At 43.0% G+C, this 15,904-nt stretch overlaps 1 protein-coding gene across 3 annotated transcripts in view; it reads left to right on the top strand.

Annotated features, from left to right (window-relative positions):
- The window catches only part of ptprsa (protein tyrosine phosphatase receptor type Sa), a 226,312-nt gene extending 211,519 nt beyond the window's left edge, over positions 1 to 14,793 (top strand). For all 3 annotated transcript variants that reach the window (XM_041935428.1, XM_041935430.1, XM_041935429.1), the window contains 6 exons: positions 1,919 to 2,097; positions 2,490 to 2,616; positions 2,754 to 2,879; positions 6,741 to 6,895; positions 9,983 to 10,118; positions 10,446 to 14,793. In XM_041935428.1, coding sequence (XP_041791362.1) covers positions 1,919 to 2,097; positions 2,490 to 2,616; positions 2,754 to 2,879; positions 6,741 to 6,895; positions 9,983 to 10,118; positions 10,446 to 10,514 — 792 coding nt within the window. In that variant the 3' untranslated portion in view covers positions 10,515 to 14,793. The remainder of the gene's footprint in view (positions 1 to 1,918; positions 2,098 to 2,489; positions 2,617 to 2,753; positions 2,880 to 6,740; positions 6,896 to 9,982; positions 10,119 to 10,445) is intronic.
- Positions 14,794 to 15,904: the final 1,111 nt, after the last annotated feature.

The raw sequence follows: 15,904 nt of genomic DNA on the forward strand, positions 1-15,904 counted from the left end.
GAGATTCGGCGAGGAGAATGAATCGAGGAGAGGGGCTTGTCGTGAAGTCGTCAGCCTAGTGCTGCCTGGCACACGTGCATGAATAACAAGCATGTTCAGGCAAAGGGCTGCGAGATAACCCGCATGCGAGAGACGTATTCCGCAACATACAGCACACAAATGGACAATCACAACAAAGACAGAGCCACCGGGCTACTGGGATCCCTGAGAAATTAAATAGTGAAGGAGTGATTTGGACTTCTGCAGCAGAGTTTTAATGTGGGAACAAATGCAGACAAGGGTGCAAAAAAATGGTCTTCAGTTTAAAATAAAAATGTTGCTGACAGTTTACGAGAAACTCTCAAGGCATTGCGACGCATTGTAGCCAAATCATCATCTTATTTAATAGAGTTTACTGGGACGACTGTTTGATGATGAGTTTAATTATCTGTTGAGGTTATGGCAAAACCTGAACCTGATATACAACAGCAATTATAATTATCCCTGTCGTGGTGAAACATTCTTAATGTAAAAAGATATACTGTACTATAAATGAGAAAGGAACTGGCAACCGTGATCAGAGGTACACTAGATGCTCCTCTGCCCCGTTGGATGACAGGTTGCCAGATCTGGCCGCGTTCCCTGCACCCTCTGCGGTGTTTGGTGGTGTAGCTGAGGGCCTCTTTAGCGCTGCCAGGCCACCTCAAGCCTTTCCAGGTGCCTTTGTGAAACACAGATCAAAGGGAGGACAGTAGGGAAGGGATGAAGAGAAGGGAGGAGGAGACGGGCTGGACGCGCTCCAAGTGGCCACTGACTCAGAGATACTGTCTGGTGCTATAGGGGAATTAGGCAGAAAGAGAGGACGCTGCTCTAACGGGAGAAAGAGTTGTTGCTCGCTCTGAGATTACTTCCACTTTTTGACAACCACTGCGAGACAAAGAGTCCTGGACGTAAATCTGCATTCCCACCTACTTTTTAGAGGGATCAGTTTCAACTTATCTCTGTCTCCTCCCCTCCAGCGATGCTGCTGGTGTCTACAGTGCGCCTTTTCTCTGTCTGAAAGGGGCCCCGAACAGTCTGATTAGGCTGTCTTCCATTTGCAAGCAAACGCTAACAAGCAAGCGCACACACCCACACCCACACCCACCCACCCACCCACACACACACACACATTCTTTGTTGAGACGCTGAATCCAAGAGGAAGCGATCATAAGACTTGCTGACCCGCAGACTCCCACTGAGGTCCCTCTGACGACGATGATGTAGCAGAGCAGCTTTTGATTTTGATCATTATGCAGTGTTTGTGTGTTTGTCTTTCTGAGCATCCCTGTGTGAGTCTATGTTTTATGCACACATACAACACTGCCGTTATCAAAGGCAGCGGTGACCCACTTTTAGACGAGTTTTCTGTTTCGTGCGGACTTGATCCAGAGGCTTGTTAGTCTGGGTGTGTGGCGTATTTTTCCATCTTTGCATCTGACCCTGCAGGACCCCACAAGTAGCAAACGGGGGTGAAGTTATTGAACGGCTTTCCGATGAATATATTCTTGATAAACTGTGTCCCTTTGAAGATGTCCCATCATCGGTAAAGCTGATTAGTTTGGGTTTGCTTTGTTGCTTTCTGTCATTGATATACTCCTCTCTTGATCTGTGTCGCACCTGTCCTCCCCTCCATCCTCATCTCCCCATCTCCCCTCCTTTTATCCTCCCCTGTTCTCCCTTCCTCTCTCACCTCTTTTCATGCCTCTTCTTTCCTCTTTTAACTACCGTTGCTTCTGCCAATTCATTCCCTCATCCCCTCGCCACTGTACTTCCTTTTCATCGTCTTCCTCCTCCGTACCTTTCATTCCACATTTTCTCTGTAACATTTTCTCCCTCTGTATTTTTCTAACCTCTCTCTCTTTCTGTGCATTCCTTTCCTCATCTTTTTCCCCTGCAGCGTTTAGCCAACTCCAAAGCCCACACGTCGCGCTTCATCAGTGCCAACCTTCCCTGCAACAAGTTCAAGAATCGGCTGGTCAACATCATGCCCTACGAGACTACGCGCGTCTGCCTGCAGCCAATCAGAGGCCTGGAAGGATCTGACTACATCAATGCCAGCTTCATTGATGGATACAGGTAGGAGGAGGGGTGAAATGGTGGGAAACATGCAGGCAGGAAATGTGTGTGAGGTGACGCCATTACTGTCTCCTCTATCGCCAGGAAACTTTTAGTGTTAATCTCTGAGAACTTAGACTTAAATAAATTGGAGCAGAGAAGGTCGAGTAGATGAAGGAAATGGGGAGGTGATTTAGGAATAATATGAAGATGTCTAATTCCAACAGCAAATGTAGACTCTTTTTTGTCTTTGCAATCCACACGGTAAAATCAGTCAGTCTTTAGGAAACCAGGAAGTATCAGCAGGGACTTTTTAAGTGTTGCTGCATAAATATGAATCTGTGGTGTTAAAACTGATTGATTAATTATACAAGCCAACATGAACAGTTTTAACAAGGGATGTCTGCATACAGGCAACAGAAGGCCTACATCGCGACGCAGGGCCCTCTGGCAGAGACTACAGAAGACTTCTGGAGAATGCTCTGGGAGAACAACTCCACCATCGTAGTCATGTTGACCAAACTGAGAGAGATGGGACGGGTAGGATATAAACACACGCGGATGCAAACTTTTGATTTACGTCATTTCTTTATTGATAGAAGGTTTCAGACAGTCCAAGGAGAATGAAATAAAAAATACATTGTCAAAATGTAAACTGACAAACGGTTTGTCTACAGGAAAAGTGTCACCAGTACTGGCCTGCGGAGCGCTCTGCCAGGTACCAGTACTTTGTGGTTGATCCCATGGCGGAGTACAACATGCCCCAGTACATCCTCCGAGAGTTCAAGGTCACAGATGCCAGGGTAAGACATACCAGGGACTGCTGGATGTGGATTGAGTTTGTTTTTTAACCAGCGTAGTAATTACACCATTTTACATTGTGTGCGCAAAGTGTGTTGGGTGGATGAAATCATTCAAACTCTTGACACCATCATAAAAATTTCCCATCACAGCTAAATGTAAGTTTGTATTATGTTGTTGTCAGTGATCTTAAGCATCTGTTGGAAATACTAAACTTTCACTATCAGCCCCTTGATTCAAAGAGCAAGGAGTACATTACAGACCCTCTGTTTTACACTGACATCCAATAGCAATACAGGACCTGTTTCTTTCTAAATAATCGTACAATATACAGAGACACCACTTTCTCAGTGGCCTCATAAGACCAGAATGCAATGCAGTACCAAATAGTGCTGTGATTTTCACAATTGCACTGACGACCCACCCTTCACTGGAGTGTGGGAAATGTAGGAGATTAAAGAAAAGTAGGTCACATAAACACAGACACACCTTTTTTTTTCTCAGCCGTCCCTAAAACGGCTTTGATATCATAAATTTCCTCTGTAGTCAGATGTGTTTCCACACCAAACACGATACCACGACGACTTACGTTGAAAGTAACTTCATTCAAATATTCATGAGAGCTCACAACCAAAGCGACTTTTCCTGCCCTCACCTGTTTCTAACATACTGTAGCTATCGCTTTTACCTCACGATTTCTTTTTTTCGTCCAGTTGTGTCAAACAGCGTGAAGCAGCAGCGGCAGAAATAAAACTGCTTCCTCCCTTTGCCAGACAGGCTGACATATCCAGTGATTTTCCAGGCGGGGTGGCAGGCAGATAGTCATCCTGTTTGTGTTACAAAAAATTAAGACATTATATCTCCACACACACATGCACGTATACACAACCACCGCCACTATCCACAATGTGTAAATCAGACATAATAGGTGTTTAAGATGGTATGCAGTCGCCCCAAACATACACACTAACACATTAATACACACACTTAAGCGTAAGCATTCTTCTATTGTGATCTGAGCCAAGTAAATATGTCAAATATGAGTTGGACTTGGGTTGAGCCACCTTTTTAGATTTTTTGGAATATACTTCTTTTTTTATACATAGCCCTAACCCACTGGTCAGCGTTGGTGGCCTTCACAGGATTTTTAAAGCAGACTGAATCATCACAACATACAATGGCAGCAAACAGAGAGCTTATCTTTAGAGTTATGGGAACAAAAAGTAAAAAGAGATAAGGTTTTCAGATAAGGTGTAAGGAGGTGTGAAAGAGGAGGTTGGGTCAGTGTAAGATCTTAAGAAGCAGTGTATGTGAAGCCGTGTGTAGGTTTTTAGCAGTATGCATGTGAGTGTGTGTAAACTGGGTATTACCCCACGTATCACAGCTTACGCAGATGCACATGCGTGTTTATGTGTTTATATTTGTGTGCGTATATGTGTTCACGTGCACATGGCATGCCTCTGTGCAGTAATAGCATAGGCTCAACGCCTCAACACTCACATCTAGCGAGCCAGTCACGTATTTAATCACACAATTTGACACGCCGCGTGGGCCCTCAGGTTGTGTGTTAAATTTTCCTCTCTTTTTTTCTCTCCGCTCTTTTTTTTTTCGCCGTGCTTGGTTTATTGTGTTGTTGTCTTTGCCCCTCTTTCACTTTTAATCCCCCTGCTGAGGCAAAATGTTTTTGAGATGAAAAACAAAGGCCATGAAAGAAAGAAAACATGCACGGCGTCATAAAACAGGGAGAGAGACATGAGATGCTCTATAAAGAGAGTCGGCACATGGAGCTTAACTTATTAGAATCCAAATCACTGTATTTGTCAAGTACAATAAATGTGCATGAATACATCTTGGCCGTGTCGGTGCAGGAGCATATCGACAGCTAAGAGAGCAGCGCAGTGCAGGCTGGCACCCAGGACGACAGCACATGGATTCAATAGACAGATTATGTATATCCTTACATACAATAGCTGCATGTGTCGTGCATTCAGCATTCCCCCTGCGCTGCTGCATTTAGCACGCTAGCAGCAGAGGGGGAGGGTTAGCTTGTGGCAAAAATCAAAATGAATGAATGCGTTAGAAAGCGCAGCCACCATGGCAACACCCATGATGAATACCAAGCCTAAGGTACTTCACATCAACACATTTACTATTGACTCAGTACGATCTATGTCATTTTTGACACAGAGCAACATGTGAAGAAATCTTTTTAGGAAAAACGTCGTTTGCTTCACGAGGTCATTTAATCACAGCTGAAAGCTTTTTATGGTCACTGCCAAATGAAATGACTCTGTAAATTTTGTTGTAGTGTTTTCTGCAATCATCCATTGCGTAAGTGCTTGCTGGACTGGATGATACCTCAAAACCAGGGAAAATTAGCTATTAGCTATTTTTATCCAGAAGCTAGTGTGGGCTGTCATTAATCCCCTGTTGTGTGATTAATTCTTTAGAAGAGCACCTACATTCGCTTGATGCATCTACATCAGGAGACAAACGTAACTGTTATAATCCACATTCCCAGCAGCGTGTATACTGTTCTTGTTGTTATGACCTTTCAAGCATTAGAGGCGGTGTGGACAGTTGCCAGCAGTCACACACGTGGCCATTCTAAGGTCATAATATGTCTCTCAGTCTAAATTCACATTCCTGTAAATTAGATTGATTCTATAACGCAATTTAGACCAAACTACACTAAACCTAATTTTAGAGTCTATAATATACACCATCATAACAAGACAAGGGACGAATACCTAGATCCCAGCTGACTAACCAGCTGAGTATTAATCAAATTGTGCCTTTGCAGTGTGAACAAATGGGACCAGAATGTGTGAGAATGACACATCATGTCTAAACGGAGGTCTGCTGCACAGAGAAGTGAGAAACAACTGGAGGAATGAACACCTGGTTGCCTTAATTGCCGGTGGCATCAAACAGGCAGCGCGTCTCGAAATGCGAAAACTGCTTCGCTCCGCTCGCTTCCTTCAGGAATGTGTTCTCTCCACGACAGCGAGAAAAGAACTTTCTTTCCAAGGACACAACACACAAGAGTTGACTGGGCATCATCAGACCCGATAATCCGCTCTCTCAATATAAAGCAGATCGCTTCACTGCTTGTGAAAAAATGTTGGTTTTTTTTGTTTGCATTAGAAGCAAGTGCACCACTAAAACAAGACTGTACAATCAATGTAAGATTAAATTGTGCATGTCGGGGAATTTCAATTTTTTTTAATTTTATTTTCAATTTTCCCATTCCAATCGCTTCTCCTGCTCCGCTAGTCCTCCACTCTTGCTTCTTACGTCCATCGCTCCACTCATCCATCAGGTCGCTGTATTGATCTCATGGCAGGATTATCCTATTCAACATGGTGTCTGGGAGAGGACGCTTGTCATGGCAGATACACTATTGATTAGCTTTAACTAGGACCTACTCGTTGTGGCACACAGACACACACACACACACACACACACACACAGAAACTAGGCAGAGGAGTGGAGGAGGAGAGGACACGCTGTCCCTCTGTGGTCATCTTTGTACATTTGCTCATCCTCGTTTCTATTGTAGAGGAAAAACGCATCAACAAATACAGTTTCATTTGAAAGTTGAAATTTGCGTTAATATCTCAGAGGGAGCCAAAGAGTGCGGCTTGGTTGGTTGGTTGGGATTCAAACCCCAATATGTGACTATAATGATGCCTTCCCACCAAGAAAACATGAGTAAAGATCCTCTTTGATCTGTTATTTTCCAGACAGCCATTGACTTTGCATTATTTCCTCTCAATTCTCGCTCTTTACGTATGCCTTCTCCCCTTTCCTCTCGACGTTCTCCATCCTCTATCCTCACTTTATGTTCTCTATAATTGCAGGATGGCCAGTCTAGGACAGTAAGGCAGTTCCAGTTTACTGATTGGCCGGAGCAAGGCGTGCCCAAATCCGGGGAGGGATTCATTGATTTCATTGGCCAGGTGCATAAAACCAAGGAGCAGTTTGGACAGGATGGACCAATCTCCGTCCACTGCAGGTAGGGGGCCTTACTGTCATGTTGCACCGTATTTTCTTTACTCTACAGCATCCAAGACCCACAATTATGTTAACATACCAATAACAAGTTGCTTATTAACATGTATATTAGCAGTGTATTGTCCCTTTATTTTGTCATTATGAAGCACTTATTAATGCTTTATTCTCTAATACCATGTCCTACATCTACTAGACCATTAACTAACAGTTTTTCCTCAATAGCCTCAGAATTAACATGTACGTATTGTCGTACATGGTTTATTTATTTATTTATCTTAATTACAATCTAACCATTAATAACTCAAACCACCAGAAAAAGGGCTTTATAATGACAGAGGCAATAATGGTGAATAGGTGTACACTAATATAAAGTATGATCAAAATAATATAATGAAGTTTTTCTTGAAAAGAGGAGTGTGATCTGCCATATTTCCAGGCACGGCAGCATGTTCGATACGCTTTCCTTCTTGAAAGAGATATAAGGCTTTAAGCATCTAGACAAGATTAAACCACTTCTTAAGGTGGTTATTGTTTTGCAGCACAGCACCTCCTGCGGTGCAGCTCTAACAGCATCATCAGATACGATCCCTCCTCTCCTCTTTGCCACCGCAGTACACTACCTCCGCTCCTCCACAGGCCCATCTCCTCCATAATTGATAAGGCTGAGATGCGGCTTGGCATTTGCAAAGAGGAGGCACATGAAATGATACAGCCATTCTTTTTTGGTTTTTACGATTGCTCTGTGATGCATATTTCATCACCTCGGGTGTAGCTTCCAAGGTAACCTTCATCATTAACTAGACATGCTGGACTCCTGTAGAAACCGATATTTGGTAGTGGTCACCACTAAGACCGCTGATTATTCCTATTCATCCACAGACTTTGAGTGCGAACTGAATGAGTTGTTAGCTTTTGTTGCCGGACAATGGACGTCTTTGATAGGCCGTTTTTTTTTTTTTTTAATGCTTTGCAAGACCAGTAAAGAAGAAAAGAAATGTCTAGAAATTCCTTTAACAAAGACACCTACCTGTTTCTCATCCATTATAGGTGTTCTTTCATTGGTTTGATTGGCATTCATGAAAAGGTCTGAGGATACAACTGTTCCACCGACTGAATGCGACAGCGTTAACAGACAAAGGCTTTAACACACTGAGTAATTTCCGTGTCGTCTCATGAACATGGTTTACGTTTGGAGCAGAAGAGGTGTCGCCTTTCCTGCACATTTCAGTCGCACAGGCGCCATGACATCATCAAACATAACATCACCTCCCGTGCATTAAAAAGCAATGATGTCACCAGCCATCAAATGGGCCCCGGGGAGTTGTAAGAGGTGTCAGGGAAGCTCCAATAAGACTGAGTTATTCCTCCCCACTGTGAGGCCATTACTGGAAGGGGAGCGCGTCACATTTAGCTGACAAAAGGCACGCAGCCTGTTAAACTGGACTGCAAGAGTCACATGACTGCGTTGTGTTCAGCTGCCAAATGAACAGTTAAGGCATCCTTGACACGTCTCCGTGAACTTGGTTTTGATTTTTGAAACAGTGTCAGAGGATGAACACAGGATGTCTGCAGCCGACAGAAACTGAAAACACGAGAATGTTGCACTGTTAATTGTCAGTTACCTGCAGTCCTTTTAAATAGTCTGTGTTAATTTTATTGTTTTTATAAAGGCTTTTTTTTCAAGAGTGGGTGTCACTTTGTCTAATATCTAATTTTGTGAAGTTTCTCCTGAGTAGTGATGTAAAAAAAAAAAATAAAAATGGTTTCTTTGTCTGTCACTACCTCCTGCTCCTCCCTATCACCCTCCTCCTCCTCCTCCCCTCCATCCCTCCCTCCTCCTCCAGGCTTTTCATCTCCGAGTGGAGAGCTTATGCCTTCCTTTTCTCTTACTCTTTCGTCTTCTGTCACCGGCCTCCCTTGTCTGTCATCCCTCTGTCTATTTCTTAATCCTCTCTCTCTCTCTCTCTTTCTCTCTCCATCCGTCCAACCATTCTCCCGGCCCTCCTTTCTTCCACTCCCTCTCGCTTTTCTTCTTCACTCCTCCTCTCCCCTCCTCAGCCGCTATCTAATAGACCCACATGCTTTTTGTCATTAATTGCCTGATTACTTCCTGTGAATGGGGACACCAAATCCTCTCAGTCTGCAGCGGCTCGGCGAGCCTTCAGATTTGCAGAGTCGATCTTCCTGGAGAGAGAGAGAGAGGGAGAGAGGGAGCTCTGAGTGAGTTTAAGAGTCCATGTGACAAGCTGTGACCGACTCCCAGGAAGAGGCTTTGGGCGGCTGAGAGACACTGCAGCGTGGGGGCTGGTAGTGGGTGGTCGTATGTTCTGCATGATTTGGCTCAGTGACTTCTGTGTTCAATATCGTTTATTTTTTGTCAAATGAAGTCATCTTTTGTCCTAAGTCTAGCTTTGTCCCCCAACAGACACACACACACGCACACAAAGCATAAGTGTCCGCTAGCAGCCATTGCTTACCGTCTTCACTCAACGAAATAGCATCGGAGGCTGGAAGAAGCCCAAATAAATCTGTTGTCATATCAATTATTGTTCCATTGGTGAAGTGGAAGTCATTTCACAGCAAAGCAGCTTAGAGAGGCAGCTCTCGAGTATTTCAGGATCCGACTTAAGACTCAGACTGTATTTCTGGAGAGCAGCAGCAGACGCGCTTTTTACACAGATGGGAGGGGCTTAATGAGACTAAATGTTTGGTCACTTTTGTGCGTGACTTGCGCGTGTCCTTGAGGGCTCATTTTGCGTTTGACGAGGATGTGGATGCGCGTCAAAGCGGATTCACTGAGGTCTCCCGTGAAGATCGCATCCTGCCTGTCATCAGCAGGATTTCTGTGCAGTCAAAGGTTTTCCAGCGGTTGTCCGGTGCAGCTTTACAACACATTCCTGTTGTAGGTGTAGCATGCATTTTAGAGGAAACGCAAGATTGAAATCACTTTAAGATGACTGTTATTTTGCAGGTCTTTGTTGGACTGCAGTGCAAGACACCACACAAAGACAAATAAAGACTCACCATTCAGTCACTGTGTGTATGCAAGACATCCTTATTAATTCACTTTGTTGTCATGTGTTTCTAGTGCCGGCGTGGGCAGGACCGGAGTCTTCATCACCCTCAGCATCGTCCTGGAGCGAATGCGCTATGAAGGCGTGGTTGATATCTTCCAGACTGTGAAGATGCTGCGGACACAGAGGCCAGCCATGGTCCAGACTGAGGTCAGAGGTCACACACAAAAACATGACGCGCACTTTCATGCAACATGTAACTTCACCCCAGTTTAATGTAGTTTGAAGGCCAAGTGCCCAAAATGTGTTAGAAGACACGCAGCAAGATAAGCTGAAATCACTTTTATATATCTGTCTTCATCTCTGTGTGAAATACCAGCTATCTAATCTGTATTACTGTCTTGTGAGGATATTTTCTGCCTGTAATTTGTTTTAATTAGAAGTTGTCTAAAATCTCTCATGCTCAAAGCAAACTCTTAATGCCCCTGCTGTGATTTTTTTTCTGATGTATATTTTTCATGTGTTTCTTGCCTACAGGATGAGTACCAATTCTGCTATCACGCAGCTCTGGAGTATTTAGGAAGCTTTGATCACTATGCAACGTAAAAAGCCATCTCTTCCCCCCAGAATCCTGTCGCCCCCCTCAACAGTCTCCTGAGCCATAGAAACTTTGAAATTTGAAACGACGACAGCAGACGACAATAACATCATCATTAATTCAGACACACCCAACAGGATCCTATTGTAGATTTTTCTTTTTTAGAAGACGACGGCCAACCAACCAGTTTAGAGTAATTCCAATTCGACCAAGAGACCCTTCGTGAGGAAAATTGCCCACCATCTAGAAACGAAAATCCTCATCCTGAGAGGAACCAGACGCTGTGGCTCAAGCTGTGGGGCGGGAATCGATCAAAGTGTCAGACTGCTTACCTTACCTCAAGTGTTTCAATGTGGAGGACATTGTAAACATTCGTGGACATTTCTCTTCTCAAAAATATCTTCGTGATACAATGGTAACAAGCAACAGATGATGAAGGAGAAGGAAACAGCAAAAATCAGTGAGTGGCAGAAGGATGTAGCCAAGATGGGATGACTTTCTTGTTTTTTTTGATATGCCTCGGTGCAGAAGGGAGTTCAAGTATTTCTATCTACACATTTTGTGAGTGATATCCAGAGAAGTGACCAAGTTGTGGTTGCCTGTGTGGACACAAATGGTTTTCCCCAAATTCTGCTAAGACAAAAACATAAAAACCAACCAGCTTGGGTTTTGTAAGCCGTCCCGCCGATGATATGCATAATCTGTGTGGAAAAACGCTCAACTATTAAAGTACACATCACGTAACCGCCTGTTCTCCAGTGTAAGAGCTTAGAGAAGGCGCTGTCGGTGGTTGTCGGGGAAAGGAAGCAGCAGCACATATCTTAAGATCTGTTAATTCATGAATTATGAACTGTAAAATCTGAATCCCAAGCCAGGTAACCACGGTGATGTTGACAAGTACCACAGGGTGTTCGAAAAGTGCCCCACGAGGCTCCGTCGCCAGAGAAATGGGGGGAAACCTCGGCTGTCGCGAGAAGCCGCCGCTGGGTCGTCTCGCAGATGGTCAAGCTGGGAGAAATGGCAACCGAGTCCCATGATTTTTTACAATCACTCCTCTCTGTGGAACCATTGGCTTCGGCATCAACATCCACCATTTTTGAACATGAGGTAAATCTGGTGGGCGAGAAGCTTTGGAACAAACGGATCAACCAAACATGGATCACCGCGGAGTCGGGGCTTTGTTTGTGTACAGTGACCAACGCTCATCATCATTGTTTCGAACTTTTTTTTGTCTTATGAGGAATTATCTTTTTTTTCTTCTTCTTCTTCTTGTTTTTATTTTCTGTCGAAACCAAACATGCTGCTTATCTCGTGTATGCTGTACGTGTGACTCTTGAGGGAGAGGAACCTTGACGAACAAAAGATGCCAGCTCTGCTAAGCGCTCGCGCCCAGGCGGGGCGTGACTGAAAGCGCATCCACGTGACAACATCGTCCGCCGGTCTTTTCCACCTCTCCTTTTACTTTTCCAGCCTCCTCTATAGTCATCTCTTTCATTGTGTGAGACACTCGAGAGTGGCAGAGGCCTGCTGCGGTTACAAAGCTGTGCGTTGATGTGGTTGAAAAACTGGCCTTTAGTTCCACTGTATGTGTGTTTGGTAACAGGTGGATAAACAAAGTAGTCGCTTTGATTTTTGTCCTCCGTTTTATAGATGATGTCTCTGTGGATGCCACAGCCAGACCAGGCAGCCATGTTGGATCTCGATGCCATGATGTGATAATGAAATTCTTTGGTACAAGTTACTTGCACATCCCTGAGATAAAAAAAAAGAAAAGAAACTTGAAACAACTACTCCAAAAACAACTGCAGGTCGGATTTGACGCACTAATGTACATGTGTCTGATTTAAGAAAAAAAAAAAATGAAGCTTTTGAAACCACCAGGTTATGATTTTGAGATCAGTCTTTCGGTAGAGGCGAGTGTGTGGATTCTGTGAAGGCGGGTGTGCACAAGAACCAGAGTGATGGACAGAACTGTGTGTAATCTTTTCTTATTTCCAAAAAAGCCTTATTGTTATTGTAACATGATGAAAACATTAATGTTGTATTATGACGACTTATTTTACATTACATAGTTGACTTTTTATTTTCTTTTTTGGTTTAGTTTTTTAACAGAGACGTTGTATCACATTTTTTAAAAAATTAGCAGGAAAAGAGAAATGCTTATTTGTTCATATTACGTTTAAAGACATTCTATTTTTTCACTGTAGAAATGCTAAGTATAGCATGTCTGTGTGTATGTGTGCATATATGTATGTATGTATATATATACTGCACACTCACACATGCATATATATTTAAATGCAGAATATAAAGATATATCCAAACACTTAGTATTAATTCAGTTTTTCTCCTCATCATCCTTTTTTTTTTATACCAGCCAGCGCTCATGTTTGAAAATATGACTTTTTATTAGTTTATTTTTGTTTGTGTGTTTGTTTTTTGTAATCTTAGAGACCTCGTGTGTTTCTCGAGAAAAAGCAGAGGTGGTGTCAGTGCTACACCTGAATCCTCTGCCTCCACTCACCAGTTTAACTTCTACCCCCGGGTAGACCCTGTGCCGATGAGGAGACGCCATTTTTAAACCTTGTTGAGATTCTTTATTATCATTAACTTGTAGCCATTAGTATTCTTTTTATTTTGTTTTATTTTATTTTATTTGCAACTGTTTAATGATGAACCGGTCTACAAAATATCTAATCAATCAATAATTTCATTATTGAACTTTTTTGTTATCTTTGTCAGCCCAACTCGACATACTGTACCTCGATCGATTATTTTCAGACATAATGTGGTCATTCATTTTGTTAGATATCCACTATGATCTAGAATATACCTGTAAATAAACAAATATATAGATTATATGTATTTGTATCATTTGACCCTCGAGATCTCATACTTTAAGTGGGAACAGAGTTACAAAGAGGTTCTGCTCATATCCGACTTCCTGGTGTTTGTAAAGCCTGTTTTCTCTCCTTCTGAAATGTTCTTTCTCCAGCCCTGCTCCCTGCTCTTTAATTACCACTCGCTCCTTCTTCTTTTTTTTCCCCCCTACCTTTAATTTCCCCTGCTAGCAGTTAAACTGGGAAACAAGCCAGCTCCTGTTCTCACACCTATAGCCTCAATGAGGGCATGAAATCAGCATCAGCGATCTGCTGGTACAATTTAACTGAGGATGGGAAGTTAGTCCATTCTACCAACCAACCATTTAATCTGGTAATCAACCTTCAATTCAACGTCCTGTTGCGTTGTCATCCTCAATGTGGACAAGAATTATTTCCTGCCCTGGCATTAGAACGGGTTTACAAGAGATAAGATGGGCTTCTCTCTTTCACGCCATGGAAGGACTAGAGGGGTTTAAATGGATTCTATTTGAATAATTGGACCTCCAACTTCTTCAATTCCAACCAAAAAAGGGGAAATACAAAGGTGTAGATTCTTAATTTTTTGCTGCTGTGAGAGACAATAGCACCCAAAGGTGTTTTTCATTCCTTAAAAGTTTCCAGCAAATCCTCAGAAGCAGCCAGTCCAGCTGCCTGAAATGCCAAGGTGTTGTCCATGAACATGTCATTGGCTGATGGACACATGCAGCTACACTAAAGGCCGCAAATACTTCACTTGCAACATGACATGTTGGTTTATTTTCTCCCTATTGCATTTTAAGCGTTGTATAGAACCATACTCTGTGTTTCTGTTCAGCCGTGTTTCGTTGTGGGATGCAGAAAGAAATCAGGACTCAATGAAACAGAGCAGAGCGGTGCAACCGAGGGAAGACCGAGACAACCAAAAACTTGCTGCAAATTCACATTTCCAGCACGTCATTTCTGATCAGTGGGGACCTCGAGATGTTTCATAACGAACTAAAATCCTCAGCTGAAGTCTTTTGGAGCTGGAAACGACCGGTAAAAGGGGCCCATGCCAAAACTGAAACCATGGCAGTCTTCGGAAGCTTGTGCAATGTGTTACTCTTTTGACTTCATGTAAAGATGCTAGACTTTTGAAAACAGCCGCCAAATGTACCGGAACGTGTCGCAGAATATTCGGGGGTGGGGGACTAACAAAAAAAACAAAAAAACAACACTAACAAAAAAAAATGACTTCAAGAAGAATAGAACATATACAGTACATACCAACAAAATGAAAAAGAACCCAAACTCAGCAAAATAGTTTTTCCTTTGTATGAGGGCCAAGAGCTATCACTTTCAAACTGTTACTTCTAACTGAAACAATAATTGGTTTAAAGCCACTGTGTATGTAGATATGTTGACTTTGTATTAAAGAAATGTTGTCTGAAAACCATTTTGCCTGTGAGCTTTTTTGCTGACACAGTGTTGTCTGACACAGTGTTGACAGTGTTGATGTGTGATTCTTTCAGGTATCTGTCCTCATGTCTGATTGTCTACCTTCAGTATTCTGTATCTGTGCTTAATCTGCAAATAGCTGCTACTCTTAGCAGCTATTTACTTCACTACAGCACTTTAGTTGCGCCAGCGTTTACTTGATAGATCATTACCCCTGAACCTGCATCGAAAAAGAGAAGAGCTCGCGGGACGAGTTAAGAAGCGCACAGACGGTGTTCTTCCTTTGTTGATAGATGGCTTGATTAGCTCCCTCCTATATTTGTCCACCAGCCTCTCCACAAACATGTCCCGACGTGTCTTTAAGCCCCTCTTCAAGCTTGACAAATGCCATGCAGACAGGCTGATATTGGAGCAAAGGTAAACCTTCTCCTGGTGGTATTTGCCATCTCTTCTATGTGCGAGTGAGGCTCTTCAGATATCTGATCACCTCAAAAGTCAAATGTCTGCCAAAGGAAGGGAAATGTGGTGCCAAACCGTACCCCAAAGACTGTGCTTCGACACATTGGCAGGAGTTACACAAGAAAGTATACTACAGATGGACGTTGTATAGTCACGCGCAAAAAGACATGTAAAAAAAAAGCTGCCGCTTTTCCATACGTCAGCTGACTAATTTGTCTCATCTTCATGGGTCCTCAGACCGCGGTGGAAATGCAGACGACTACGGGTTGAGGGAACCTTTTAGTTCCCTGAGAAGTCGTTCCTAGTACTAAAAATTCTGGGTACTTTGGGACTTTGAATTAAAATAGTCTGTTTTCAGCTTTTTAAACAAAGCTTTCATGATGCAATGGGCTTTACTTTATAGTCATAGCACGTAACAATTGAGAAAAAGCTATGACTGTGTGTTACAGTTTAAACCCAGGTACGTCGACTGTAAAAGAAGTCCCTTGTTCGCCCCTTTTTCATTCTAGTTTTAGCGTTAAGTGAGTATACTGGCAGTGAAATGAAGCAGTCACTTGTTAACCGCTTTTTCAAGGTAATTAAGCTTTCATCTAAAGGACCAGTGTGCAAGATTTAGGGGATCTATTGGCAGAACATGGCAG

Source organism: Chelmon rostratus, chromosome 4 (genome assembly GCF_017976325.1).
Source record: "Chelmon rostratus isolate fCheRos1 chromosome 4, fCheRos1.pri, whole genome shotgun sequence".
Lineage (NCBI taxonomy): Eukaryota > Metazoa > Chordata > Actinopteri > Chaetodontiformes > Chaetodontidae > Chelmon > Chelmon rostratus.